This window comes from Anomaloglossus baeobatrachus, chromosome 9 (genome assembly GCF_048569485.1).
Source record: "Anomaloglossus baeobatrachus isolate aAnoBae1 chromosome 9, aAnoBae1.hap1, whole genome shotgun sequence".
In the NCBI taxonomy this organism is placed as follows: Eukaryota; Metazoa; Chordata; class Amphibia; order Anura; family Aromobatidae; genus Anomaloglossus; species Anomaloglossus baeobatrachus.
The window spans coordinates 218,867,183-218,881,077 of record NC_134361.1 but is presented as its reverse complement, the minus strand read 5'-3'; the positions used below and the strand labels follow the sequence as shown (position 1 = coordinate 218,881,077).

General features: G+C 42.6%; 1 protein-coding gene across 1 annotated transcript; it reads right to left on the bottom strand.

Annotated features, from left to right (window-relative positions):
* Positions 1 to 6,553: 6,553 nt before the first annotated feature.
* Positions 6,554 to 11,231, bottom strand: LOC142250750 (lysozyme C-1-like). The gene is made up of 4 exons (XM_075322963.1): positions 11,090 to 11,231; positions 7,868 to 8,026; positions 7,029 to 7,107; positions 6,554 to 6,620 (listed from the first exon to the last, which is right to left on the bottom strand). Exons 1-4 carry the CDS (start codon positions 11,220 to 11,222, stop codon positions 6,554 to 6,556), a joined length of 438 nt encoding a protein of 145 aa, XP_075179078.1. The 5' UTR covers positions 11,223 to 11,231.
* Positions 11,232 to 13,895: the final 2,664 nt, after the last annotated feature.

Here is a 13,895-nt window from a genome sequence, read left to right as displayed (position 1 = left end):
ATGGAAGGTACAGATGATGGGAGACGATACCAAAGTAGATGGGAGGTGAATATAATGGGAGACAATACCAAAGTAGATGGAAGGGGAAGATGATGGTAGATGATACCAAAGTAGATGGAAGGTGAAGATGATGGGAGACGATACCAAGGTAGATAGAAGGTGAAGATGATGGGGGACGATACCAAGGTAGATAGAAGGTGAAGATGATGGGGGACGATACCAAGGTACATGGAAGGTGAAGATGATGGGGGACGATACCAAGGTTGAAGGAAGGTGAAGATGATGGGGGACGATACCAAGGTAGAAGGAGGATGAAGATGATGGGGGACGATACCAAGGTAGATGGAAGGTGAAGATGATGGGAGATGATACCAAAGTAGATGTAAGGGGAAGATGAACGGGGACGATACCAAAGTAGATGGAAGGTGAAGATGATGGGAGACAATACCGAAGTAGATGGAAGGTGAAGATGATGGGGGACAATACCAAAGTAGATGGAAGATGATGGGAGACGATACCAAGGTAGATGAAATGCGAAGATGATGGGGGGCCCACTACCTGACGTTTCACAGAGAAGATCCACAGTCTTCGATAATAGAAAAGAGATCAAGAGAAAAGGAAAAGATTTTTTTTCTTCATCTCTCTTGTATGTAATTTCACAAGTGTTTTTGTGCAAATTCCATAAGTGATGGACATAGGGAGCAGTATTATAGTAGTTATATTCTTGTACATAGGAGCAGTATTATAGTAGTTATATTCTTGTACATAGGGGGCAGTATTATAGTAGTTATATTCTTGTACATAGGGGCAGTATTATAGTAGTTATATTCTTGTACATAGGGGGCAGTATGATAGTAGTTATATTCTTGTACATAGGGGCAGTATTATAGTAGTTATATTCTTGTACATAGGGGCAGTATTATAGTAGTTATATTTTTGTACATAGGGACAGTATTATAGTAGTTATATTCTTGAACATAGGGGCAGTATTATAGTAGTTATATTCTTGTACATAGGGGCAGTATTATAGTAGTTATATTCTTGTACATAGGGGCAGTATTATAGTAGTTATATTCTTGTACATAGGGGCAGTATTACAGTAGTTATATCCTTGTACATAGGGGCAGTATTATAGTAGTTTTATTCTTATCTTTAGTAGTTTTATTCTGAGCCATTAAATATTGACATATTTAGAGTTACAAAATTCTAATTAATCTCTATACAACAGAGACATTAGGGTCTATGGGGAGTCTATAACTCGTGTATTTTAAATATAAGGGAGAGCTATGGGCTTACTGAGGGGGGAGTGTGGCTGTTGTTACAGGTATGACGCTGAGCACAACTATATTGTACTTTCATACAGAATAGATATTGGGCGCTGCAAGATCTATGTTTAGCATTGACTCTATACTCATTGACTCCAAATACAAACAAGCAGAGCAAATGTGATAAAATTGTATGTTATATCTATAGAAGTAATATATTTATCAGAGTGTCTTAAGAGGACAATTTTCCACTGATGTTTCCAAGACTTCTCCTGTACTGCACCTGTAGTCTTGAATGTTCTTCTACTACACATTGATTTACAAACCCTTTCTGTTACTTATTATTACTGTTAAGTGAACTTCCACCCTACTGTGACGGCTGCCTGGAACTACAGACTCAGACTGGCTGTCAGGCTAGAGAAAAGCCGCTCACAAAGCAGGACCCCGAGAACCCCGAAACCTTTTAACCTCTATACAGGGATTTGGAATTACTGCAGGACCCTGGAGATTGCTACCTGTGGATGGCTGCAGTCCGATGAGAGTAGTAGTCAGGCAGGTTTAAACCAGGAAATGCAGAACAGGGACAAAATCGGCAGACAAGGACGTAGTCAAGAAACCAGGCCGAGGTCAAATCCCGATCTGGCAGCGAGATGCAAAAATGGCAGACAGGAGGATAGTCAGGGAACAGGCAGAGGTCAAAACACAGGGATAACTATTCAGTACAGTGCAGGAACCAGAAAGCAAGAATACAAAACTATTTCTGCCAGTGAACAGCAGACAAGAGGGGGAGTTAGAAGGGTGTGGTGTCTTCCCATTGCCTGTAGCTGAATGGTGGTAACTTCAGCTGGAAGACACACGCCACCTACAGTCAGCCACTGGTACTGGAGGTCCCAAGGAAACCCAGCTTAGTGTATGAGCAGAGCCTGCACCCACCAGAGCCACTGGCATTGACTCCTCTCCTATCACCAGCACAGTCCATGTAGGAAACACAGCGTCACCTGCTGATCAAAGCAGAAGTCACAGAAGTGGGCTCTGATGAGGCCGTGACACCTACGTTGCATTATTTTATTTCCCTTCTTTAGGCTTTTATTCTTGTTTCAGTCCATTCCACTCCACGCTGGGCTGAAACAAGAGGAAAAGCTTAGAGAAGGGAAATTTAAGTAATGTAACATAGGGTGGTAATTCAGTTAACAGTGAAGAAGTAACAGAAAGGGTCTTAAAATCAATGTGTATTGTTAGCTGGCTTCATAAGGAGAGGAACATTCAAGAGTAGAGGTGCAGCACAGGAAACATTTACAAAACATCAGTGGAAAATTTTGATACTGAGGGGGAATGAAAGTGTAGTTTATTAGCGGAATATAAGTGATTACTTTTCATATTTGCTTTTGCATGCTAGCTATGATGCAGAAGGATCAGGATGAGCAGGAATTTAGGTTCTCTACCGTGTAGGCATCATCACCTTTAAGGTAAGCTTGGTATTGTTAATGTTCGTAAACCCACTCCTTTAACTTGTCCACTTTGCCACCTCAGCATGGTCCACATCGTTCATGATGTCCTTTAACTTACACAATCAGTCCCATGTTACGGAATTCACCCTTCTTGGGATTGCCTATGTCTCCCATTGGAAGTCACTCATTTTCACGGTCTTCTTGACAATCTTCCTCATGACTTTCGTAGGAAACAGTCTCATCATTTTGGTAGTGAGACTCAACATTTCTCTTCATACCCCTATGTACTTTTTTCTATCAAACCTCTCCTTTGTGGAACTTTGCTACACATCTATCACAATACCTAACATCTTGTCGGGGATTATACGGGAAAGTGGCGCCATTTCCTTTTCAGGCTGCATCATCCAAGTCTATCTGTTTACATTATGCGCCACTGCCGAATGCATCCTGTTGGCCGCTATGGCTTGTGACCGCTTTGTGGCAATCTGTCGACCTTTGCGTTATATGGTCATAATCAATAGGACGGTATGTGTGTATTTTGCCGCATTTGCCTGGTTGAGTGGAGTTCTAAACTCAACCATCAATACCTTGGTCACCTCCAATCTAGATTTTTGTGGGTCAAATTCTATAAACCGTCTCTACTGTGAAGTCCAACCTCTGATACGTCTCTCTTGCTCCAGTACTCACCTCAGTGATATACTGGCCACACTTTCAGCAGCCGTGTTTGGAGTCAGTTGTCTCCTCTTTATCCTTATATCCTATACATTTATCCTAGTTGTGATTATGAAGATGCCAAGTAAAAGCAGTAGGCATAAAACCTTCTCCACTTGTACGGCACACATCACTGTTGTCGTCCTCTACTTTGGGGGACTCATTTTTATATATCTTTTACCCAATGATAGTTCATCTCAATGGTTGGACTCAGGTGTTTCCATGATCTACTCTACGGTGACTCCCATGCTGAACCCTATAATTTACAGTCTGAGGAACCATCAAGTTATCGGAGCTCTGAATAACATGGTGAAATGCAATTATAATGTAAAAACTTTTCATACTCGACGCGATTGTCATGCAGACTAACAAAGAAGGGCGAAATGTGCGTTGGAGTGAGGAGGACCCACAGCCCACAGAGCACAGTCATACTGGTAAGGCAGCCATTTAATCATTACTGTTGGCAATGTTGGTACACTTTAACCTTTAAACATTACGCACTGGCACTTTGGATTTTTTTTATATATATTTATTTAGATATATTGGATATTTATTATTTAATGGATTAAGCCCTGTTTTGGTTGTTTGGCTGTGTACACTGTGCTGTCCCCTGTTTGGGATATGTAGCACTAGTCACTAAACTTTTTACTGCTGTTTCAATATATTATTTATTTTAAACTTTTGTGACATTATCTGTATTGATTTTTGATAATAAAATAATTTTATTGGGCACAAGCATTCTTGTTTGGTTGCTTTTATGGTATAACCAGGTTTTTATTTATTGTTTTGCTATAATATTGTGTGCTAAGTCAAGATATTAGTTATATTAATGCAATATCTTGTTGAACAATTGTGTGAGCTTTAATTTTTATATGACTTACAATCTAAGGTTTTTATAGGCTGGTCAAAGACAATGCTGTTGAAAAATATACATTACTTAGAATTTTTGGTCCAAAATTTGGAAAAGTATTCAATAGAAAACTAAAATAAAAATGAGTACAAATTTGCTTTAAATTGTTTATATAATGAGAATCTAATTTTTCAATCTTTCAAATAACATACTATTGACAGAAAAAATCTTAAAATTTCTTGATAGATACAGTAAAACTGATTTCGAATTTTTATCAAGCTTTAATTTATAAAATTGAGGAATTTTTTTCAAGCTTTAATTGCTAAAATTGATCCCGAATATTCAATATTGCTTAGACACAGAATTATTTGTGATTGTGTTTTTATTTAAAAGTCGTTTCTGGCATTTTTTTTAATATGAAGCAACAAATAAAGATTCTCTGAACTAAAGAAATAGACAATACTTAAATCTTAACTACCCGAATGCTTCCGGTGGATCGCCGCAGTACCAGGAGTGATTATGTGCGTTCCATCAGTCCAATCTCTGGGCTAAGTGGTCATTTTCACCCAATGATTGGCTACAGTTTATCATGAAATTCATTGGAGAATAAGACTTTTTTTTTATCTATTATAAACCTCTCCAGCTTTCTCTTCCAACCCTTATGTGGTTTTGAGATCACGGTTGACTACATACAGACAACTGTAATCCTCAATGTGGCCAATTCCAGCTGACAAAAGTTCCCCTCGAGATTCTAAATTTAAAGCTCTATATTCAAGCTTCCCCAAAATGAACGTTTCTTTTCATATCTTTCTTGGGTTTTTTTTACATTTTTTCTAACTTTTTTTTAATTAACAAAATACATAAAATAAATAAAAAATAAAATATAACTCTCAATTGTAAACTTCAAAAATCAGTGATTTATATTCTGTTACTATTACTTTATAAATTATTTGCATATATTATTATTATTATTATTATTATTATTATTATTATTATTATTATTATTATATTGTATAGAATATTTCTAGAATTGAATTTGACATCAAATATTTATTGAGAACTAAAATCATAACATTTTCTCATTAAATTTTTTTAGTAAGAACATTTTTTTTTCTTACATTTGCGAAACGTTCAAGGCCGGATTGAGTTGAATTTCTTTTTTATTATTCATTTTTGGTATAAATGTGAGTTGTTAATTTCAATACATTTTGATTAATTGAAAAATAAACACAAAATTAAAAACATACAAAAAAAAATAATACAAAAAAATGATTCATCAATGTCTCTGAAAACTTTATTGTTTGGATGTTCATTGACATAATTTGGTATTTTTTTTTTATTTTGTTTAAGTTAAAATGGGAAATTTTGAAATTTCCCTTTTTCGTGGTCTTAAATGAAACCTGTCCACATGTTTTAAATATGGATGTAGTGGAATGACAATATAGGCTGAAAATTATATACCGCATTTTTTGCTTTATAAGATGCTCTGGATTATAAGACGCACCCCAAATTTAGAGGAAAAAAAAATAAAAAAAACATATGGGATCCATTTTATAATCCGGTGGTGCAGGGGCGTGCTGGAGTATGGCGATGCTGCCGGTGGTGCAGAGGGGGCCCAGATGCTCACTGTCGGTGCTGCTCTGTGCGGCACTGCTCTGTGCCGGGGCATTGGATGCTGCTCAGCTATGTGCTGAGCTGCTCTGTCCGGTGCTGCTCTGTGCGGTGGGTGATGAGGCATTTGGATTTGCAGCTGAACTGCCAAAATATTTGCAGGGTCCAAAAGGGAAAGAGTTAACCCTAACAGGGAAGAAGGAAGAAAGAATGGAATATCAAGGAGCAGTTTGTGTAGCCAAACAAAGCAACCTTCTGCAGCCGGACACCACAGGGTTGTGTGTCAACCATCACACACCCGTGACAGTGTTACTTTGTAATGTCTTATCTTTTGTTGTATAAGTACCCTCTGAATTAATTGTAAAGTACTGTGAATATGTTGGAGCTATAAAAATGATGATTACTTATTATCATACAAAAGATTGGTCAGACCGTATCCATAGTTTCCATCAAGAATAGCATTTTCAGGACTTTGGTCATCCTACATCTGATAAGGAATTTGGTATTGTTGGTCAAGAAGAAAGTGAGAAAAATAAGATGCCAGACAAAGTATATGTTCCTTTAGAAATATTTATTCCCCCCCAATTACTTTTAAATACAATTTGACCATAATCTGTAAGAATCTGTGGATTTTTTTAAGGTACCGCCATGGTGTCTTCATCTACCCCTTACAGAACACATCCACTGACAAAGCTGCTCACGTCCTTGTTTTTGCAGTAGCTGTTCCAGGCCACCCTGGAAAGAATACAGAACAAATATTATGCTACCTTTAGTCATGTGGTGGATTTCTATTAGCCCTTTATTTATTTTAATATGCTTCTATTGGTTATTGCATTAATTTTTCAAATAGCATGAAAATGTGACTGAATATGAAAAAATAATCATAGAATTGTTTCTTATAATATAGCAAAATGAATATTCTTTTCTCCCATGCAGACCCGTGTCGTCCCCCACACAGAGCCCTCTGCCGTCCCCCTCGTCCCTCACACTGAACCCTGTCATTTGTATCTAGAATTTAAGTTTATCCTTATTTAAATGAATGGGGCTAAGCTGCAATAGCATACTCATCCCCAAGATAAAAGTGGAGCTATATCTGTAAGAGAAACAGACCCTTGTTGTTACTTGTATGAAGGAGTTACTTACCAGGCTCCCATGCCATTGGGATCTCTGACAACCCTCTTGGCACATGTGATGTCATCACTGATGTCATCATTCATCAGACCTTTAAGAAAATCATATTAAAAACTATTATTTTAAAAAATGAAGCATAGAAAGAGGGTTTTTTTTAACTTTGCAGGAAACATAATCTTTAAGGGGGACTCCATTGTTGGCTTTTTACTGATACTGTCACAATGCCTCTGTGCAGAGTATCTTAGGAGATGGTCTGCTGTGTTTTCCTGGGCTACTAGCTGGCAGGTTGATTGACCGCACAGGCTCCCATGCTGGTTCTGGGAGCTGTTGATTGCTCAGGTGTTCCATCTTCTGGGTAATTGCTCTGCTTCTTTAGTGACCATGCTCTTCCAGAACCTTGCCAGTCATACTTTCTGGTTCTATTGTTGTGCTGTTGGCCTGTGTTCCTGCCTGTGCTCTGATCTTTGTTTCCTGACACCACACCTCTCTGCCCGCTCCTTGTGACCTCCCGGCTTTTGACCTCGGACCGTTATCTGATCACGCCTCAGTTTTCTCCCTGAACCAATTATATGCCTTCCCGGAATTCTGACCCTTGGATTGTGACCTGACTACGCCTCTGTGTACTCCCTGTGTCCATATGTGTCTTCCTGTAACCAGACCCCAGCTTTCTTGATTACTCTACTGTTTGTGCTACCCGTAAGTAGTGACTAGCATCACAGATACATTATTTCCATTAATTTTCTTTATCCAGAAATTGGAAGAAACTAGATTTTTTTTTTTTTTTTTTAGGAAAGTTGCCCTTTAAACTATTCAGCATGATAGGAACAATTGTGGAAACCTTTTTTACTCACTGTTACAGCTGCTGCTACACGCAGACACAGCTCCGGACGTCTTTCCATCATTACACCACCAGTAGCTGTTGATCTGGAAGATGCCATAGTCCCGACTCCAGCCATTGTCGTACAATGCATTGGTGGTGTAACGGCTTTCATAGTAGGCCATACACATCCCTTTAAGAGACAAATAATTCATGAAACCACATGAAAAAACCCAACAATGATAAGTACATTGATATAAAAGTTCTGACAAAGTTTGGTTCTCATCAATGGGTGGAGGCTTCCACCATGGCTTACTTTTGTTGACCTGTTGTTAAGAATTTCAGCCATGTTGAAGACCACATGATCTCTCGCATTAAAAGGACCCATCATTTTAATGCTATTTCAAGCCACCATATGGCCTCCCTACCATCTTTTGATGGAGAGAAGGGTCTTGAGACCCATAATTTGGTTCCTCATCCATAATTAATGTATATTTGCAGTAATTTATTGGTTTACATCAAGTTCTATGTCACGGGAAAAGTCTAAATGTGAGTCCTTTCCTATTACTTCTAGAGCTTCTCTCTGGTCCCAGAGCCACTGCGTAATGAAGGACTTTATGTTTGTTTGACCCGTCTTTTTTTATTGTTCGTTACCATAAGAGGATATGGACAGATTCTAACCGATAATTAAAATAAGTCATTAAGCCAACATGGTTGGGTCATATTCTCCAGGAGCCCCATAACAGACACATGGTATGTGGCCTTCAACCTGGCACTTTTTACTCTATCCTTCCAAACCCTTGTAGGAGAAAAGAGTGGTATGAGCCTCAGGTTGGTTCCTTCTCTATGATACTGTTGAAATGTGGAGAATCACAACGTCTACAGTGAGAAAAAGAATGTATTCAACCTGAGCTTTGGCTTTCTCTATAATGCCAACCTGACCTTTGGCTTTCTCTATAATGCCAACCTGAGCTTTGGCTGTCTGTATAATGCCAACCTGAGCTTCAGTTGTCTGTATAATGCCAACCTGAGCTTCAGCTGTCTGTATAATGCCAACCTGAGCTTCAGCTGTCTGTATAATGCCAACCTGAGCTTCAGCTGTCTGTATAATGCTGTCACGCTCCCCGGGTCCCCTGCGCTGCCCCCCGGCTCACCTGTCACGCTCCCCGGCTCCCCTGCCTCGCTTCCCGGTTCCTTGGTCCGGTCACCGCCGCTCCCCGCTCTCCAGCATCCATTGCCGGCGCGTCCCCGGCGTCCTGGTCCCCGCTCCCGGCGCCCGTCGGCTTCTCAGCCCCAGCCCGGCCCTGCTGCTCCCTCCTCGCAGCTTCCTGCTCTGGCTTCTGGCACTCGGGCCGCGCGCATGCGCATTAGGGCGCGCTCGCGGTCATTGACCCTTTCTTAAAGGGCCAGCGTCCATTAACAGGAAATGATGCAAACAGGTACAGGGTATAAAGGGGTTTGATGTCCAAGGGGGCGGGGCCTGATCTTCGTGTTTCTTAAGCTAGGAGTCAGGTCTCCTGGTGTCTCTATGATATACTCACCTATCTCTCTTGTAGAGCCGTGCCTGCCTCGCCATCCGGTCCTGCCGAATTCCGAAACCCCCGAACGCTGTCCATCTGCCATCCTGACAGTCCGTACCATCTCGGATCCCTGCGGTGACCCGTCATCTCGCTCCAAAGGTTCCGGACCCCGCCTGACATCTTCTCGGCTTCCGAACCTGAGCTGCGTCACCCGGACTACCATCAGTGACTCCGTGGCCCCAGGGACTTCTCCGTTATACTCGTATGCACGGACTGTTCTGCTGCCTATAGTGCTCCAGCTACCGGACCCCTTACCACCATCTAGGAGTTCGGCCCAGTGGATCCACCTCCTGGGTCTACCCGTCCACCTGGCCCTGACAAATGCCAACCTGAGATTCAGCTGTCTGTATAATGCCAATCTGAGCTTCAGCTGTCTGTATAATGCCAACCTGAGCTTTGGCTGTTTCTATAATGACAACCTGAGCTTTGACTGTCTATAATGTCAACTTGAGATTCAGCTGTCTCTATAATACCAACATGAGCTACATCTGTCTCTATAATTCCAAACTGAGCTTTGGCTTTCTCTATAATGTCAACCTGAGCTTCAACTGTCTCTATGGTGCCAACCTGAGCTTTGATGGTCTATTTAATGTCAACCTGAGCTTCATCTGTCTCTATAATGTCAATGTAAGTTTCAGCTGTCTCTATAATGCCAACCTGAGCTTTGACTATCTCTATAATGCTAACCTGAGCTTTGTTTGTCTCTATAATGCCAACCTGAGCTTTGGCTGTCTATATTGTATCAACCTGAGCTTTGGCTGTCTCTATAATGTCAACCTGACCTTCAGCTGTCTCTATAATGTCAACGTAAGTTTCAGCTGTCTCTATAATGCCAACCTGAGCTTTGACTGTCTCTATAATGCTAACCTGAGCTTTGTCTGTCTCTATAATGCCAACCTGAGCTTCAGCTGTCTCTATTGTATCAACCTGAGCTTTGGCTGTCTCCATAATGGCAACCTGAGCTTTGGCTGTCTCTATAATGCCTACCTGAGCTTCACCTGTCTCTATAATACCAACCTGAGCTTCACCTGTCTCTATAATACCAACCTGACCTTCAGCTGTCTGTATAATGCCACATTTGGCTGTCTCTATGCTGCCATCCTGATCTTTGACTCTCTTTATGGTGAAAACTTAATCTTTGACTCTATCTAAGGTGCCAACCTGATCTTTGGCTGTCACTATGGTGCCAACCTGATCTTTGGCTGTCTCTATGGTGCCAACCTGATCTTTGGCTGTCTCTATGGTGCCAACCTGATCTTTGGCTGTCTCTCTGGTGCCAACCTGATCTTTGGCTATCTCTATGGTGCCAACCTGATCTTTGGCTGTCTCTATGGTGCCAACCTGATCTTTGGCTGTCTCTATGGTGCTAACCAAATCTTTGGCTGTCTCTATGGTGCCAACCTGATATTTGGCTGTCTCTATGGTGCCAACCTGATCTTTGGCTGTCACTATGGTGCCAACCTGATCTTTGGCTGTCTCTATGGTGCCAGCCTGATATTTGGCTGTCTCTATGGTGCCAACCTGATCTTTGTCTGTTACTATGGTGCCAACCTGATCTTTGGCCATCTCTTTGATATATTCTATCTTAATCCTTTCTAAATGGTTATCCTAGAGACCTGCGATTGACATCCCTACATAGACAGAGGTAGGAAAGATGAAGCGGCTCATATACATACAGTTGGCCAGACTGTAGCCATAGTATCCATCGAGACCCGCAGTCTTCAGGGCCTTGGCCAGATCACATTTGGTGAACACCTTGGCATCGCTGGCCATAAAAAAAGTGAGAAAGATGAGGCAGAAGACCTTCATAGTGCTGGGTATTGGAATGGCTTGGAGAGGAGCAGCGGTGACCGGGCCGGGCTGGATTTATATATGGAGGGCTTGTTTGCACCTTTAAGAAACCATTAACCTGAATTATGTAAATGTATAGATAGTAGATTTTATTTACTATGTAAATACGTTATGGGAATTCTCCCAGCTGCTCTATATTGTATTGATATCTTTTACCGGATCGGTAGCGCCCTCAGTGTAATGGCTAATATCTCAACACTACAGCCACCGAAGCAGCCTAAAATCACCAAAATACCCCAGGTTTCCATATAGTAAGTCTGTATCCACAGCTCTGTGCAGGAAAGTCGGGCGACAACACAGGAATATGGGCGGTTTACATCCCCCAATACAGAATATATGAAATATATTATATTATATATATTGTATCTTACATGTTATGTAACGTTATGTCACAATCATTTATATTATACTACTTTATATCATATTTATTATGTTATGTTACATAATAATTGAAATTAAATATATTATATGATTGTTTAACAGTGCAGAGGTCACCATAGATTTGGTAATGTTACAATTATGCTACAATATATATGATATATATAAAAAAAAAAAAAAGCCAGCACTAAAAATTCCAACTGTACTTATTATAAAGTTGAGATTTTTGGCAAAAAAAATGCAATTTCTTGAGCCACCCCGCCACTTCACGGCAAATCCCTTTGGGGCAGTCCTAACACTAAAATATTTTTATAAAATGTGCCATACGGCCTCACATATGAATAGTAGAACTGCTTTCATATGTGAGGCCGTTTGGCACATTTTATAAAAATATTTTAGTGTTAGGACTGCCCCAAATGAGATTTGCCGTGACGTGGCGGGGTGGCTCAAGAAATTGCAATTTTTTTTACAGTTGGAATTGTGCTGTAGTGCACATTTAGTGCTGGCTTTTTTGTTTTTTCTTCAATATATATGATATACTGCATTGTATAATATATAATGTGCAGGATTTATTCTAAAACCTATCTACACCGCACCTACTATCTCCTCCCCAAAATCCTATCGAATGTAAGCCCGCAAGGGCAGGGCCCTCTCCCCTCTGTACTAGTCTGTCTACTGTGTGGGGCACTGCAGCCAGAAACTTGAGATGCTGCCCCCTGACTGCTGGCCCCTATGCATGTTTAAATAGAGGTCTCCCCCTGGAAAGACACTGACCTGCCGCCCAGCCTTCTGTGGTGTGACTGGCCTAAGCCCCGCCTCCTGGATACATATCACCGTGCTGCCCAGCCTCCGGCCTCTCTGCTGCAGGACCCGGACCTGTTTGGGCAGCCGGACACAGGGACCCGCTCCTGGAGGCGGTAAGAGAGCTATCAGCAGGGAGGAAAACGTTTCAGCTCACAGCGCTGTGAGCGGCTTCCTCTCTGCTGAGGCACAAGCGATGTGTGCCGGTGAGCGCGGCGTTCTGAGGGAACTACCCGCCCGCTGGTCCGCTTGTGCTCGCCATTATTCAACACCCATTCCCCCCCCCCTGCCCCCTCCCCTAAAATCAGCAGGGAGGAAAGCGTCCTGCTCACGGCGCTTTTAGCTGTGAGCGGCTCCCTCCCTGCTGAGGCACAAGTGACATGTACCGGCGAGCGGCGTTCTGAGGGAACTACCCGCCCGCCGGTCAGCTTGTGCTCGCCGTCAATCTTCCCCAACCACCCCCCCTCCCCTTTCAGCAGGGAGGGAAGCGTCCTGCTCATGGCATTGTTAGCTGTGAGCGGCTCCCTCCCTGCTGAGGCTCAAGCTATGTGTGCCGGCGAGCAGTGTTCTGAGGGAACTGCCCGCTCGCCGGTTAGTTTGAGCTGCTGCTAAATTTAAAAAGGAGCGCTTCGCGCTCTTTTTTCTACGGCGCCGCCCACCCGCCGCCCTATCACTGCCGGCACGGGGGGGGAGTACGGGGGCGATCTGTGGGTCGGTGCGGTCCCTGTTGCAGGCGCAGGTTGGAGGCGCTGCAGCAGTGGGTGCGCTGGCCTGCTGGAGTAATAAGCCCCGTACCCCTGTACCGGCCCCTCCACCGCCCCACATCTTCTCATGGTATGCCTCCACAGTGTAGCTGTATCCCCCGCACGTTGTGGGGGGATATCCTGGGGACCGCGTCAGGCGCGCTGGGGCTGTAGGCAGAGCAAATCCTCCTCCCCTCCCGGGGTTCCGGCGTGGGATGGCGGCGGTTTGGGATGGCGTTGAACACCGTGTTATGCTGTCATTTGCAGGTACCCCGGCCACTGTTGTAGTCAAAACATGGTGCGGGTAGCTGCGGTGACCGTAGTCATTCAGCTTCACTATTGGATCGGCGTGGGCATCGGGGCTCTGAGCATCGTCATGGAGGAGGAAATAAAAACAAACAAAAAAAAAAATAAAAAATAAAAAAATATAACAAAAAAAAAAAAAAATATATATAGTCACATCGGTGGAGCTAGATCCCACCACCGCAGCGGATGGTCAAGGTCGCCGCGTTGGCAGACGCATTCTCGTCCTCAGACTAAGTTCTGGTGAGGTCCCGCAGCGGGACGAACAGCATCTGGGTACATTGGTCTGGACAGCGGAGTTGCCGTTGGAACCGGGCGTGCAATTTCCAGAGTAGGGTCTGCTTTTTCCGGCATCTTCTGGTAAGTACCATTATGTGGGATTTTGGGTGGGATAAGTGCCCCAGGG

What these genes read in the sequence shown, in the direction of transcription:
- LOC142250750 (XM_075322963.1), bottom strand. Translation starts at nt 11,222, where the DNA reads ATGAAGGTCTTCTGCCTCATCTTTCTCACTTTTTTTATGGCCAGCGAT. An exon ending in GTGTAGCAGCAGCTGTAACA is followed by an intron (nt 7,108 to 7,867) that starts GTGAGTAAAAAA and finishes ATTTTCTTAAAG; the next exon opens with GTCTGATGAATGATGACATC. An exon ending in CCCAATGGCATGGGAGCCTG is followed by an intron (nt 6,621 to 7,028) that starts GTAAGTAACTCC and finishes TATTCTTTCCAG; the next exon opens with GGTGGCCTGGAACAGCTACT.